General features: G+C 57.7%; 4 protein-coding genes across 6 annotated transcripts in view; 1 reads left to right on the plus strand and 3 right to left on the minus strand.

Annotated features, from left to right (window-relative positions):
- GPN2 (GPN-loop GTPase 2) overlaps positions 1 to 78 on the minus strand; it is a 5,123-nt gene extending 5,045 nt beyond the window's left edge. For both annotated transcript variants that reach the window (XM_010576156.1, XM_010576155.1), the window contains exon 1: positions 40 to 78. The gene's annotated coding sequence lies outside the window, so the exon portion shown is untranslated. The remainder of the gene's footprint in view (positions 1 to 39) is intronic.
- Positions 79 to 885: 807 nt separating this feature from the next.
- GPATCH3 (G patch domain containing 3) lies at positions 886 to 5,481 on the minus strand. Its single transcript, XM_010576158.1, has 7 exons — positions 5,118 to 5,481; positions 4,417 to 4,835; positions 2,935 to 3,103; positions 2,509 to 2,568; positions 2,117 to 2,238; positions 1,812 to 1,939; positions 886 to 1,255 (listed from the first exon to the last, which is right to left on the minus strand). The coding sequence occupies exons 1-7, from the start codon at positions 5,473 to 5,475 to the stop codon at positions 1,036 to 1,038; spliced, it is 1,476 nt and encodes a 491-aa protein (XP_010574460.1). The 5' UTR covers positions 5,476 to 5,481; the 3' UTR covers positions 886 to 1,035.
- Positions 5,482 to 7,033: 1,552 nt separating this feature from the next.
- Positions 7,034 to 10,208, minus strand: NR0B2 (nuclear receptor subfamily 0, group B, member 2). Of its 2 annotated transcripts, XM_010576160.1 has the most exons (3): positions 10,028 to 10,208; positions 8,715 to 9,301; positions 7,034 to 8,243 (listed from the first exon to the last, which is right to left on the minus strand). In XM_010576160.1, the coding sequence occupies exons 2-3, from the start codon at positions 9,256 to 9,258 to the stop codon at positions 7,963 to 7,965; spliced, it is 825 nt and encodes a 274-aa protein (XP_010574462.1). In that variant the 5' UTR covers positions 9,259 to 9,301; positions 10,028 to 10,208; the 3' UTR covers positions 7,034 to 7,962. The 2 variants fall into 2 exon arrangements, with proteins under 2 accessions (XP_010574462.1, XP_010574461.1); XM_010576159.1 differs by having other exon boundaries at positions 8,715 to 10,208.
- A 403-nt stretch (positions 10,209 to 10,611) lies between these two features.
- The window catches only part of NUDC (nudC nuclear distribution protein), a 9,471-nt gene continuing 9,250 nt past the window's right edge, over positions 10,612 to 10,832 (plus strand). The window contains exon 1 of the mRNA XM_010576161.1: positions 10,612 to 10,756. Within this exon, the coding sequence (XP_010574463.1) occupies positions 10,661 to 10,756 (96 nt within the window). The 5' untranslated portion in view covers positions 10,612 to 10,660. The remainder of the gene's footprint in view (positions 10,757 to 10,832) is intronic.

Below are 10,832 nucleotides of genomic sequence, written 5' to 3' on the forward strand. Positions count from 1 at the left end.
GCCCCGGTAGACCACCCCCGGGCCCGGTAGGCCGCTCACCGCCTGCCGCCGCCGGTCCCCCCCGCCGCTGGGTCCGGGTCGCCGCGGGGCCCGAGCGACGCGTTCCGGGCGAGGAGCGGCCGCCGCTACTACGGCGCCCCCTGGTGGCCGGAGGGACGCGCTGCTCTTCCATCGCCGGGACTCGAACCCGCGACCCGGACCCCGNTTCCCGGGTCGCCGGTTCGAGTCCCGGCGATGGCCCTTGTCCTTCCAGCAAACCCCCCCGGCCCCAGCTCTGTCTCCAAGAGAAGGGAAAATTACACCCTGCATCCCCTCGCCCCGACACAGATAGCCTTAAGGAAGGTGCACGGGGCCAAACCAGAGCCTGCCAGCAGAGCATTCACCAATTTAACCCTCCAGTACTGGGTCACTGGGACGGAGGCTCTCCCCTCCCCCAGAAGAGTGCCTGCATCAGGAAAACGGGGCAGAGCACGTCGGAGAGCCGTGGAAGGAAGCACCCGCTACACCCGACCGCAGGGAAACGCCTCCCACAAAATTCCTCTGGAGGCTGCCAGGATGAGTGTTTCATCCCAACGAGTTTCTCCCAGGAGTGTGGGATCGTCACGCCCAAGCAACGCGAAGCTGTGGGCCAGCAGCGAGCTTTCGGCAGGACAGTTACCGTGCCACAGCTGGGGCCCTGTCTGTACTTGTCCTTCCCCAGGTCTCAGGCAGCCATGAACTACAAGTTCTGGTTTTTTAGGCTGACCTAGCACACAAGCTTGGTTTACCCAGGCAGTAGTATCAGCTTTAAACAGCCAGTCAGAAACGCAACACCCTTCTCCGTTCCCACTGAACAACCAGGACGAGCACTATTTTCCTCTCACTTGAATGGTTCAATTGCAGTAAAAAAAAAACCAAACCCTGAGGCAATTTTTCTTACAAGTCTATATTTCTTCCAAAAATAAATATATGAATACCCTGCTCCAAACCCAAGACCAGGAGCCAGCCTGTGCTCGACAGGAGCAGAACCAGTACAAAGGCTCTGTGACAGTCTGCTCAGCATGACTGGGCACTGAAGCTCTCCAGAGCACCGTGTGATGCTCGGACAAACGCCATATCCTGCCTGTACTTCATGGCAGTGGGTGGCTGGCGCCTGAGCAACTGGTCACCACTGTCCTTTGGGTCAGGGTCATCATAGACGGTTGAGATGAGGATGGGAGCGTCCCGCCGGGGTTTTTTCACCTTGCTGAAAGTTGGCAGTTTCTCCCCGTGGTACCTAGAGGGAAGCAGGAAACGTTTGGTTCAACATTGCTGAGGCAGTCGGACACCCCTGTGCATCCCAGCTCATTTCCTTCACATCCTGCAAGGGGAAAGTGGACCAATACAGGGCAATAAGGATTCTTGTCCTATTCCTGGCTGCGAGATTGTTCTAGAACAAGAGCCAGTCCTCACAGTGAAACACAGCACCACAGAAAGCCTCCAGAAGCCCCACAGAGAAGGCAGGGGTGAAGGTGCACAGCTGCAGCTGAGGTCACTTGGGCTCTCCCCACAAGAATACCATAGCAGAGGTGACCCTCAATCCTCAAGCGCAGCGCACTCTGTTTGTGTGCTGCATGAACCTGCAAATGGTTTCTGTCCTGCTCTAACACCACAAGCTCCTCTAAGGAGCACTGGACTGTCAGGAAGAGCACTGTGGCAGGCCCTGCCACCAGCTGCGCAGAGAAAGGCAGATCCTTGGGACGGCCTTACAGTTCTGTTTCACACTCCGCTCCTTTTGCAGCCAGTTACCTGCTGCATCAGCCCAGAGAGCCCAAGCAGGGTTGGGTACTCACCCCAGCCCCCTCTTGCATCTGGGGTTCTGACCCTCGTTGTCCAGAGCTTCGGCCATTCCAGAATTGCTGCTCCCCAGCCCCAGCCCCTCCGTCCAGCCCTGCCGCTCCAGCACCTTCCTGCCAAAGCCCTGGGAGAGGGGAAAAAAAATGTCAGAGTTGCTGCACAAAGGCCATCCTCATCTTCCCAGAACCCTCTGCCCACTCCCCACATCCAAGATCTCTCCTCCCCCTAACCCACATCCTCTGAGCATCGCCACCTTTCCTGTCCTGCCCCATCCTCTCCTGAACATGTATCCAGAAGTCACCTTGGTGTGTCTCTCAAAGGTGCCAATCTGTTGCCCTGAAACAGACCCATCCTCCAAGCCATCCCGGAGTCGCTGTTCCAGCCACATCTGGACCGAGTCCCGAGCATCCTTATCACCTCCATCTAGGGAGAAAGAAGCAAGAGTGAGAGCAGCACAGCTCAGGAAAGCCGTTCACTACCATCATTTCCCCCAGAGCACCACGCAACAAGGAGGCAGAACCCGTTCTTTTTGGCAACTCTCGCTGCCAAACAAGAAAAACGTTGTTTCAAGTACACTGACATCTCGGACGCTTTCAAAGGATGACAGAGCCAAAGAGCTCCCCGCTGCAGAAATTCTGCAGGGTCAGAATTTCCCAACCTCCATGTTTTTCAGGGGGGTTTCAGCTCAGATACCTTTGTCGTAGTAGATGCTCATGTCCACATCCCAATCGTCCGCCGTCTGCTCATCAAAGTCTGCCGAGAGAAGGAAAGCACCGGTTTTAGTGATGGTTGTGGAAGTCTGCCAAGGAAAAGCTGTTTGCTGGTGGCCCAGCTCACTATTTTCTCTAACAAAATGGGAAGGAAACAGTATTAGAGACCCCACAAACCACAGCGCTTAGATGACAGGTTGCCAGTAAGACCACTGGGGTGTCTGGTGACTGGATCGAACCACGGCAGGTTTTGTGATCAAGGGAAGGTTTAAAAAGTGATGGCAAGATGCCTGTATCTGTAGCTGATCTGGAATGCTCATACGGGGCTATACCTGATTTATCCGCAAGGCCGGGGTCCCCAGCTCATGGTGCTTAGTTTGTGGCTCAGCGACACAAACACCAACGTTACCTCCATTCTGCTCCTGCCAGTACTGAGCATCCGTGTAGAAGACAAGGCCAGAGCCGCCTTTCTCCCACTTCAGCTCAATCTCCTCTTCAAAGAGCCGCTCCTCCACACGGTCCTGCTTGGTCACATCCTCGTGCAGAGCCTCGTGTCGCTCCCATTCCTCACAGGTGTCCTGCAAAGGAGCCGGTGAAAGGTGGGTGACACCAACAGCACACAGCCTCCTCCCTGTTTCCCTGACCCTCGCGGCCCATCGCAACGCCTTCCCTATGAAACAGCTTTGTCAACAGAGCTCGTCTCAGCCTGCTGTTTTCAGGCACTAACACGACCAGCACTGATGACCTCATTCCCCTGACTAATGCCATCTTCAGAGTCAGCAGACAGAAGTGGTGAAAAATACCACATCACACCCACTTCACAGCATGCTTTCAGCAGCGTACCCAATCTGTAACGCTAAGATGCCCATTTAAGGAGCAGGTGTGTTGTACGTAAAGTCAGCACTAGCAACAAATTAATTCCACTCAAGCTGATCCCTAAAGAGATTGTGTTGGTTCCAGTGAAGCAGCTTGCTGGCACAGACACAGATCAGACTGACAGCTTTACTGCTGCCTGCCCAATTCTGGGCACAGCCCTCCAAGGAAGACATTAACAAACTAAGGAACAGCCAAAAGAATCACTACAGATCCAGGAAACAGAGCCTGTGAGAAACAGCTAGAGGAGTCTGTTTAGTCTGGAGAAGAAAAGACTGAATTAAAAGTTTGCAAAGGAGGGAACAAAGCGTTCTCTATGTCCGCTGTTGCTAGGAGAACCTAATGGGATAAAATTGCAGCAAAGATTTGGCATCTAAGTTAATTCTGGTATAGCAAAGAACGGGAATGGCTTGCCTCAGGATTGTGCTGCCTCTGTAATGACAGAGGTTTTGAGAACAGGCTAGACAGGCGTCTGTCAGGTGGAGGGAGCGAGATAATCTCTGGAGAGCCTGTCCAGCCCAGTTTTCTAGGAGTCTTTGTCACGAAAGCCATTTTTCTCAGAACGACTAACTTCAATCACAGGAGCATTCAAGGTCAACCATTTGTACAGCTCCGCATGTCGTTTCCAGCACACGAACGTGCTCCCGAATCTCCGGTCACCTCATTCACAAGCAACAGCAGAGTTGGGTCAATCTGTCACGCAGCAGGGCAGAGACCTGCTCCTGCACCACCAGCCTCTGCCTGTGCTCGCTCCTCTGGACCAAACCCTTTGGGCTCAACCCCTACAACTGGCTTGATTTGGGCAAGCAGTTTGGGGCATTAATGCCCACACTGTTCATGCGCCAAGGGGCTCAGTGCACCAAGACGCGAACAACTGTATTTTAACACCATTTTTAGACAAGCGATTTATACAATACAATTAAAAAATTAAAAATGAGCTCTGAGAGAGTTATATCGGCCTGCACAGCTTTGCAGCTGTAATGGCTAACCTTGGACGGTGCTAGAAAAATCCACTTACGTCATCCGAGTGCGACTCCTCTTCCTCCTTCTCCTGCCCCTCCTCATCTTCCTCAGCACTGGCTGGGTGAGTCACCTCAGATCTTGCCGCAGGCCCCTCTTCCTCTGTGATCTCATCCCCTGTAGCAGTGTAAACTCTTTCTTCTTTTATAACTGTCTCAGTGTCCTGGTATTCAAAAGGCACATTCCCATACCTACGGGATGAGCCTGTCCTTGGAAAATCCAGCTGCAATTTCTTGATAATCCGGGGAGGCAGCCTGCAGGCCCGGATCAGCTCCAGAAAAACTTTCAGAGGAGTGCCCACGTTCCCGTAAGGCATGAAGGAAGGGGGGTTGAACTCTGGCAGCCGCTTCAAGTCCGCTTCTGCAACAGATTCACCTGCGGCCGTCTTGTCCCCGCTGTAGAGAGATGTCTCTGTGCCTGGAGGAGAGAAGGAATGGTTTTGTGGGGGAACACACGCTCCAGCAGAGAGGGGTAAATCAGGCAGGAGGGGGATGAGCACACCCCAAACAGATTCTTCTTGCCTCATAATGGATTCAAGGCATTGAGGAAACTCCGTGAGGGCTTTTAACCTCCCGGTGCCCTCGGGTTGCCTGCTGGGACCCGTAGAGGCGGGATCCAGTGCCCAACGGGTCCTCCAGACCCTCCCAGGCCCATGAGGAGGAGCGATGCCCGACCCTCCCCCCCGGTTCCCGCTCGTACCTGTCCCGGGGCTGAGACGGACCCTTCGGATGAGGCAGCGGCCGGGCAGCGAGGCGCCGCCGGGCCCGACCCAGCGCTTGCCCGAGTACATGCGGACGAGGCGGCGGGCGCGGCCGGGCTGCACGGCCACCAGGCAGGAGCAAGTGCGCGGCGGCGCCGCGGGCTCCCCGCCGCCGCTCCCCGGTAGGCGCTCGGGGCGGTGGCGGTAGTGGAAGCAGAGGAAGCCTCCGGCCTCCACGAACTGGCTGAAATAAGCGCGGAGCTGGGCGGAACGCAGCGCGGCCGGGATACCGCTCACCAAACAGTAGCGGGCGGCGGCAGCACCGCCATTACCGGCGCTACAGCTGGGCGCCGCCATCTTGCCTCACCGGGACGGCGCGTCACGGCCGTTTGGGCGCGCGGTGATGACGTCAACTCCCGGTGCGCGGAGCGGGCGCCCCCTGGGTGCGGGGGAGGGGGCCGCAGGCCGGGGGGGGCGAGGGGGGGTCTTGGGGGCGGCCAGGGCCCGGCGGGGGGGGCACAGGCCCCGGGGACAGCCAGGTCCCCCCCGATGGGGGTCACAGGCCCTGGGGGTGTCAGGGCGCTGGGGGTGGCCAGGCCTCAATGGAGGTCGCAGGCCATGGGGGTGGCAGGGGGGGGGCAGGCCCCGAGGAGGGGCACAGGCCCTGGGGACAGCCAGGCCCCCCCCCATGGGGGTCACAGGCCGTGGGGGTGTCCAGGCCTCAATGGAGGTCACAGGCCATGGGGGTAGCAGGGGCTGGCCAGGCTCCGGGGGGGGGTGTCACAGACCCTGGGGGTGTCAGGGTGCTGGGGGTGGCCAGCCCCCCCCCAGTGCCACGCAGCGTAGCCTCATGCAAGGGGTCCTGGCTTTTCCCTCTTGGTAAAGTCCCAGTGCTGTGTGTCCCACGATGGAGGGGTGGCCCTGCGGTGTCAGACCTGCCTTATGGGCAGCGACACGGGCAGGTGCCACACCGGGACCCCCGGTCCCCAGGGGGCTGGTGGGACCCGTGGCAGGACGGAGGTGCCAGGGGCTCTCACCTGTGCCAAGGTGTCTGCGTGCCAGGTTTGGGGTAATTCTGGCAGTGGGGCTGTTCGGCATCCCGTGCGCCGTGACTCATGCACGCATCACCGGGCTGCGTGGCTCAGGGCTGCCCATGGCTGGCACAGGCCTGCGGAAATCGTCCGGTGACTCATGTGTTCTCTCCCTATGGAAAATGGCCGTCACGGAGCTGAGGTCACCTTGGAAGCCGTCTGTCACCGTTCAGCAGCAGCGGTGAGAGGTGGAGGGACAGACTGACGAAGCAGTCCTTCCTCCCACCGGGCTGCTGGCTAACAGTCAAGGTGTTACCATGGGTAGGAGGGTGATGGGGCACAGGGAGGTTTCGTGCAGGTTTATCCGACGCCTCGGCTGGGTTGGGCATGGCAAATGGGATGGTGTTGCTGCCTGTTGGCAACTGCGTGCGCGTCCAGGTGAGTCAGAGCATCCACCTCCGACGTGGTGGCTGCACCGGGAGCCCTAGGGCGAGGCTCAATGCCTGGAGAAAGGTGCAGTGCGTGGACAGGCTGCGATTCCGCTGCCTCTGCGAAATTCCATCTGCTGGGCACACCAAGGGTTTTTGTGCCGCGGGGCTGTTCATCAGACAGCTCCCGCTGGCGGTGATCGACATGTGTCCACATCGCAACGCTCCCTCGCCACAGCAAGGCAGACAGATTTTTATGGAAAGCCCCTTTTCATTTGAGTGTTCTTTCCACACCAGGCCTGCAGCCGGTTTTTCTAACCCCCCAGAAATTTAACACCATCTCTAAAAAGTCACCACCATGTTCCATAATGTAAAACCTTTTATTAAAAAAATAATTTACTGCATCTTATATACAAACCGCAAGAATGTTCACTTATAAAATACTGACATCTAACTTGTTGCAGAAGCTGCAGGCAGGAGGAGCAAGCTTTCCAGGCATGCTACGCTTGCACCTGGCTGTAACTCCAGGGAGGGACATTTGGTTGTACCACCAAACAAGCTCCGCTCATCTCTGCAGCGTTCACAGCTCAGGGTTCACTTATTGTCACACAAACAGAGGTAAGCCTACAGCCCAAAATGATGTGCAATAGGTTTAGGTGGTCTTAGGTAACCCATTGCCCTGCGAGCAGTCCTGTTGTATTTCATGGCATTGCGGAGAAAAGAAACAATCTAAGAAAAAGTAAGAGGGGTGAATCTGTACACCCTGTAAGATTTAATACTCTGGCTTTTTCCCTCTTGGTGCCTGAGGAAGATCTTTCATGAATATTTCTAAGATTTCAAGCACAATAGACAGACCAAGACTTCACCCAGACCTAATTCCCTAATGTTTGCACTTGGTAAGCGACACCACTGAAGACATGTTTTTCAGTGTGCCTAAACACCTCAGAATCAAGCTGTTAGTTGAGGACAAACCTCATCTCTTGGAGTCAACAGCAAAATGCACATTGATTTCAATAGGACCAAGGATTTGTTGAGTAAAAACCAGGACCGGGCTCTAACCCGACCCGCTCTGTGCTCTGTTTGCAGTTGGCTGGTGGCTCTGGCTACAAACAGGGAAAGAAACCCCTCACCCACACACACGATCCCTGAAACGGAGACGGGCACAGGTGGAGCAGGAGCTGCTGTAAACATCTGCTGAACCAGAGCCGTTTCTCCATGCGCTCTGCTGCAGCCTGGCTGAATCCCCTGACCTCAGCCCTACCGAAACGCGCAATTCCCCGCAGAGTCCAGAGCACTTCTCTCGCTAAATCCCCGCTCCCAGATTCGCTTTGCTGCCCGCCGAGGCATGGGGAGCATCCACGGGGCCAGCGGGCAAGCACGGTTGCTCAGCAAGCCACGTGTGCCGCAGGAGCCAGCTGCCCGCCGGTTATTTCGTACAGCATTTCTGCGATGAGCTCGACGATGTCAGCGTTGCCGATGACAGGTCGGAAGAAGAGATCTGTGATGAGGGTGGGAGGGATCGATTTTAAGGTGGAGGTGATCAGCAAAATGCGGGCAAAGCGGCCCTGGTCCTTGGGGTGCAGGGGCTGCAGGACCTCCTGAAGCGCTCTCTGGGCTTCCCGCTGGAGGCTCTCGATGTACAGGGAGGCCCTCAGCCCAGGGACATCTGCCGAGGGAGAGGAGGAAAAGCCAGTGATGAGAGAGGCTGGAAAACAGCCCCAGGTTTCTCCCATTCCCACCCTTCCCCCTCCCCATTTCTCAGAAGGGATCTCCAAGGCCCCGCTAATGAGATGTATGCAGCGCTACCGAGACGTAGCTATTCCAGGGCTGCCTTTTGAGGGTGGAAAAGTAGTTAACTGGGCAAACTCATGCTTTACAACGTAAATCCCAGGGTCCTTTATCATCTGCAGGGCAGGCAAAGGTCTCTGGCTTTTACCACTACATTTGACATCCCTCCTCCCCGCTACCTGGCACATTTGGTAACAATTGGTGTTAAGGATAAGGTAACCAGCCCTCTCTGCTCTCATGCCTGCCCACGGTCTGAATGTCTCCAAGCCAAGCGGTGTGTGTTCAGATGCTAACGTGTGTGGGATGCGCTCTCCACTGGCAGGCAGAGCCACAAGGGCCGGGCACTCACCGGGGTTGAAGAGAATGGCTCCTTTCAGGTAGGCATATTCCTTGGGACTCAGGTCCAGGCTCCAAAAGGTGTTGAGGCAGCACTGTAGCCGCTGCACGGCGGCCAGCGTGGGCTGCATCCGCTCGGGCTCCTCTCGTTTGCTTTGGCCGTCGAGGAGGATCTTCTTAAGCATGCTGGGGGCCGGGGTCTCCATCACCTCGAAGGTCACCATCTCCTGGACGAGCCCCAGGAGGAAAAGAGGGACCCAGCAGCTGTCCAGCAGCAGGAGTTGATCCTCTCGCGGCAGCAGGTGGAAGGAAGGGAGGTTTTTCATGAAGTTGATGGTTTTTACCAGCACGTTGGAGGCTGCCTGGCAGGTGACGTGGGGTGTGCGGAGGCAGACGGTCCGGCGCTGGTGGCAGAGGCAGCGCTGGTGGGCTGGGCTGCGGCTGCCCCGGCTATGGTTGAGGTTCTGGCTGAGGAGGGTGTAGAGGATGGCGGTGCGCTTGTCGTCGCTGTGGCACTGGCACCTCTCACAGTCCACGTCCATGCCGCTGGTGGTCATAACTGTGCCGAGTGGCCGGATCCTCGGTGAAACTCAGGTCCTGCTACAGCAGATGGGAGAGAGACGTAAAATCCCTCCCAAACCCTCTGTCGCAGGCTGGATTCTCTCCCCGTCCTCTCGGCTCTGCCAGCCCGTGCCTGCTCAAAGCAGCTCTTATAAGGCTGGGTCACCAGTGAAACACCCCTCCACAGCCTTGACCGCTCTGTGATTAAGCAGTCCTCATTAAAAAAAAAAAAAAAAACAACAAAAAAACCCCAGCCATCCCTGGGCTGATTGGCTGGGGCAAACGAGTTCTCGGCGCGGCGTCAACGGCTGTTTTCTCAATGAAGCGCCAGCGGTGCAGGGAGGGGGATGGCGGGTTGGGCAGCCTTATCACCATCACCCCAACAGTATAAACAAAGTCATTAACCCAGCCTGTACCATGGCACCAAGGCCCCAGCTGTCATCGGGCAGTGCCGTACGGTGTGTGTCGCTGCCAGGAGGTTCACACACACACACACACACACACTCTCTCTCATCTGGGCCCTGTGTTCAACGGCCTGTACGCTCCGGCCTTGGAAAGAGCAACCTGGAAGTCGTTTTATCAGCGGCTGTTTGCGTAACCTTGCTGACAGGAGCCACATGTCGTTAGGAACCCAGCGATCTGACAGACTGTAGTATTCAATTCCAGGCAGGGCCCGTCCATCGGTTCATGTCTCTCAGAGGAAACACGGGCCAGGGGAAGGGCAAATTGTCAGATTTTTCATCTTGAATTACCAGGTATTTTTACCCATTGGCCAAATTAGAGGCAGGAATTGAGCTTCTAATGGCTGATTTCCAAGGGGCCTGGTGGCAGGGCGAGGGATTGCTGTGGCAGAGGGTGTCCCCCGGGATGGCGGTAACTCAGCCGGAGGAAAGGCCAGATCCTTGGCCCGCCAAGGAGCGGGGAGGACACAGAAGGGACCGAGGGGCAGCTGATAGAGCCGGGACCGGCACCGGGACCAGCACTGGCACTGCGGCGGCAGCTCCCGCGGCGGCAGCTCTCCAGGGCCGCTCCCCATCACCATGGCTGGTGGTCGGGCGCCCCCGGGAAGGCAGAGCAAGGCCCGGCCGAGACACGGAGCAGAGCCCGCGGTTCCCGGGCGACCTCTGACCCCCCGCGGGGTCACAGGCCTCCGCCGAGTTTTCTGGAAAGGCCGGGACCGACCGTCGCTATAGCAACCGGATCCCCGCGCCTCGCGTCCCGCCTCCTTCCGGCGGATTGGACGCGGCCGCGACCAATCCGCGAAGAGAGCGGGGCGGACGGGCTCTGGGATTGGGGGGAGGGGGGGTGAGGGTGGAGCGCGCGCGTGCTTCCGTTCGCTCCGGCTCCGGTTCCGGTTCCGGTTACCGGTGTGAGGGGGGCTGAGGCGGCGGCGGCAGGATGGGGCTGAGCGCGGAGGAGGCGGCGGAGCAGGAGGATCGTTTCGATGGCATGCTCCTCGCCATGGCCCAGCAGCATCAGGGCGGCGTGCGCGAGGTAGCGCCGCCGGGCCCGGGCCCGGGTGCGGGATGGGGCGGGAGAAGCTTTTCCGTATTCCCGGGGGGTTGTGGGG

Source organism: Haliaeetus leucocephalus, unplaced genomic scaffold (genome assembly GCF_000737465.1).
Source record: "Haliaeetus leucocephalus isolate CR32 unplaced genomic scaffold, Haliaeetus_leucocephalus-4.0 Scaffold517, whole genome shotgun sequence".
Lineage (NCBI taxonomy): Eukaryota > Metazoa > Chordata > Aves > Accipitriformes > Accipitridae > Haliaeetus > Haliaeetus leucocephalus.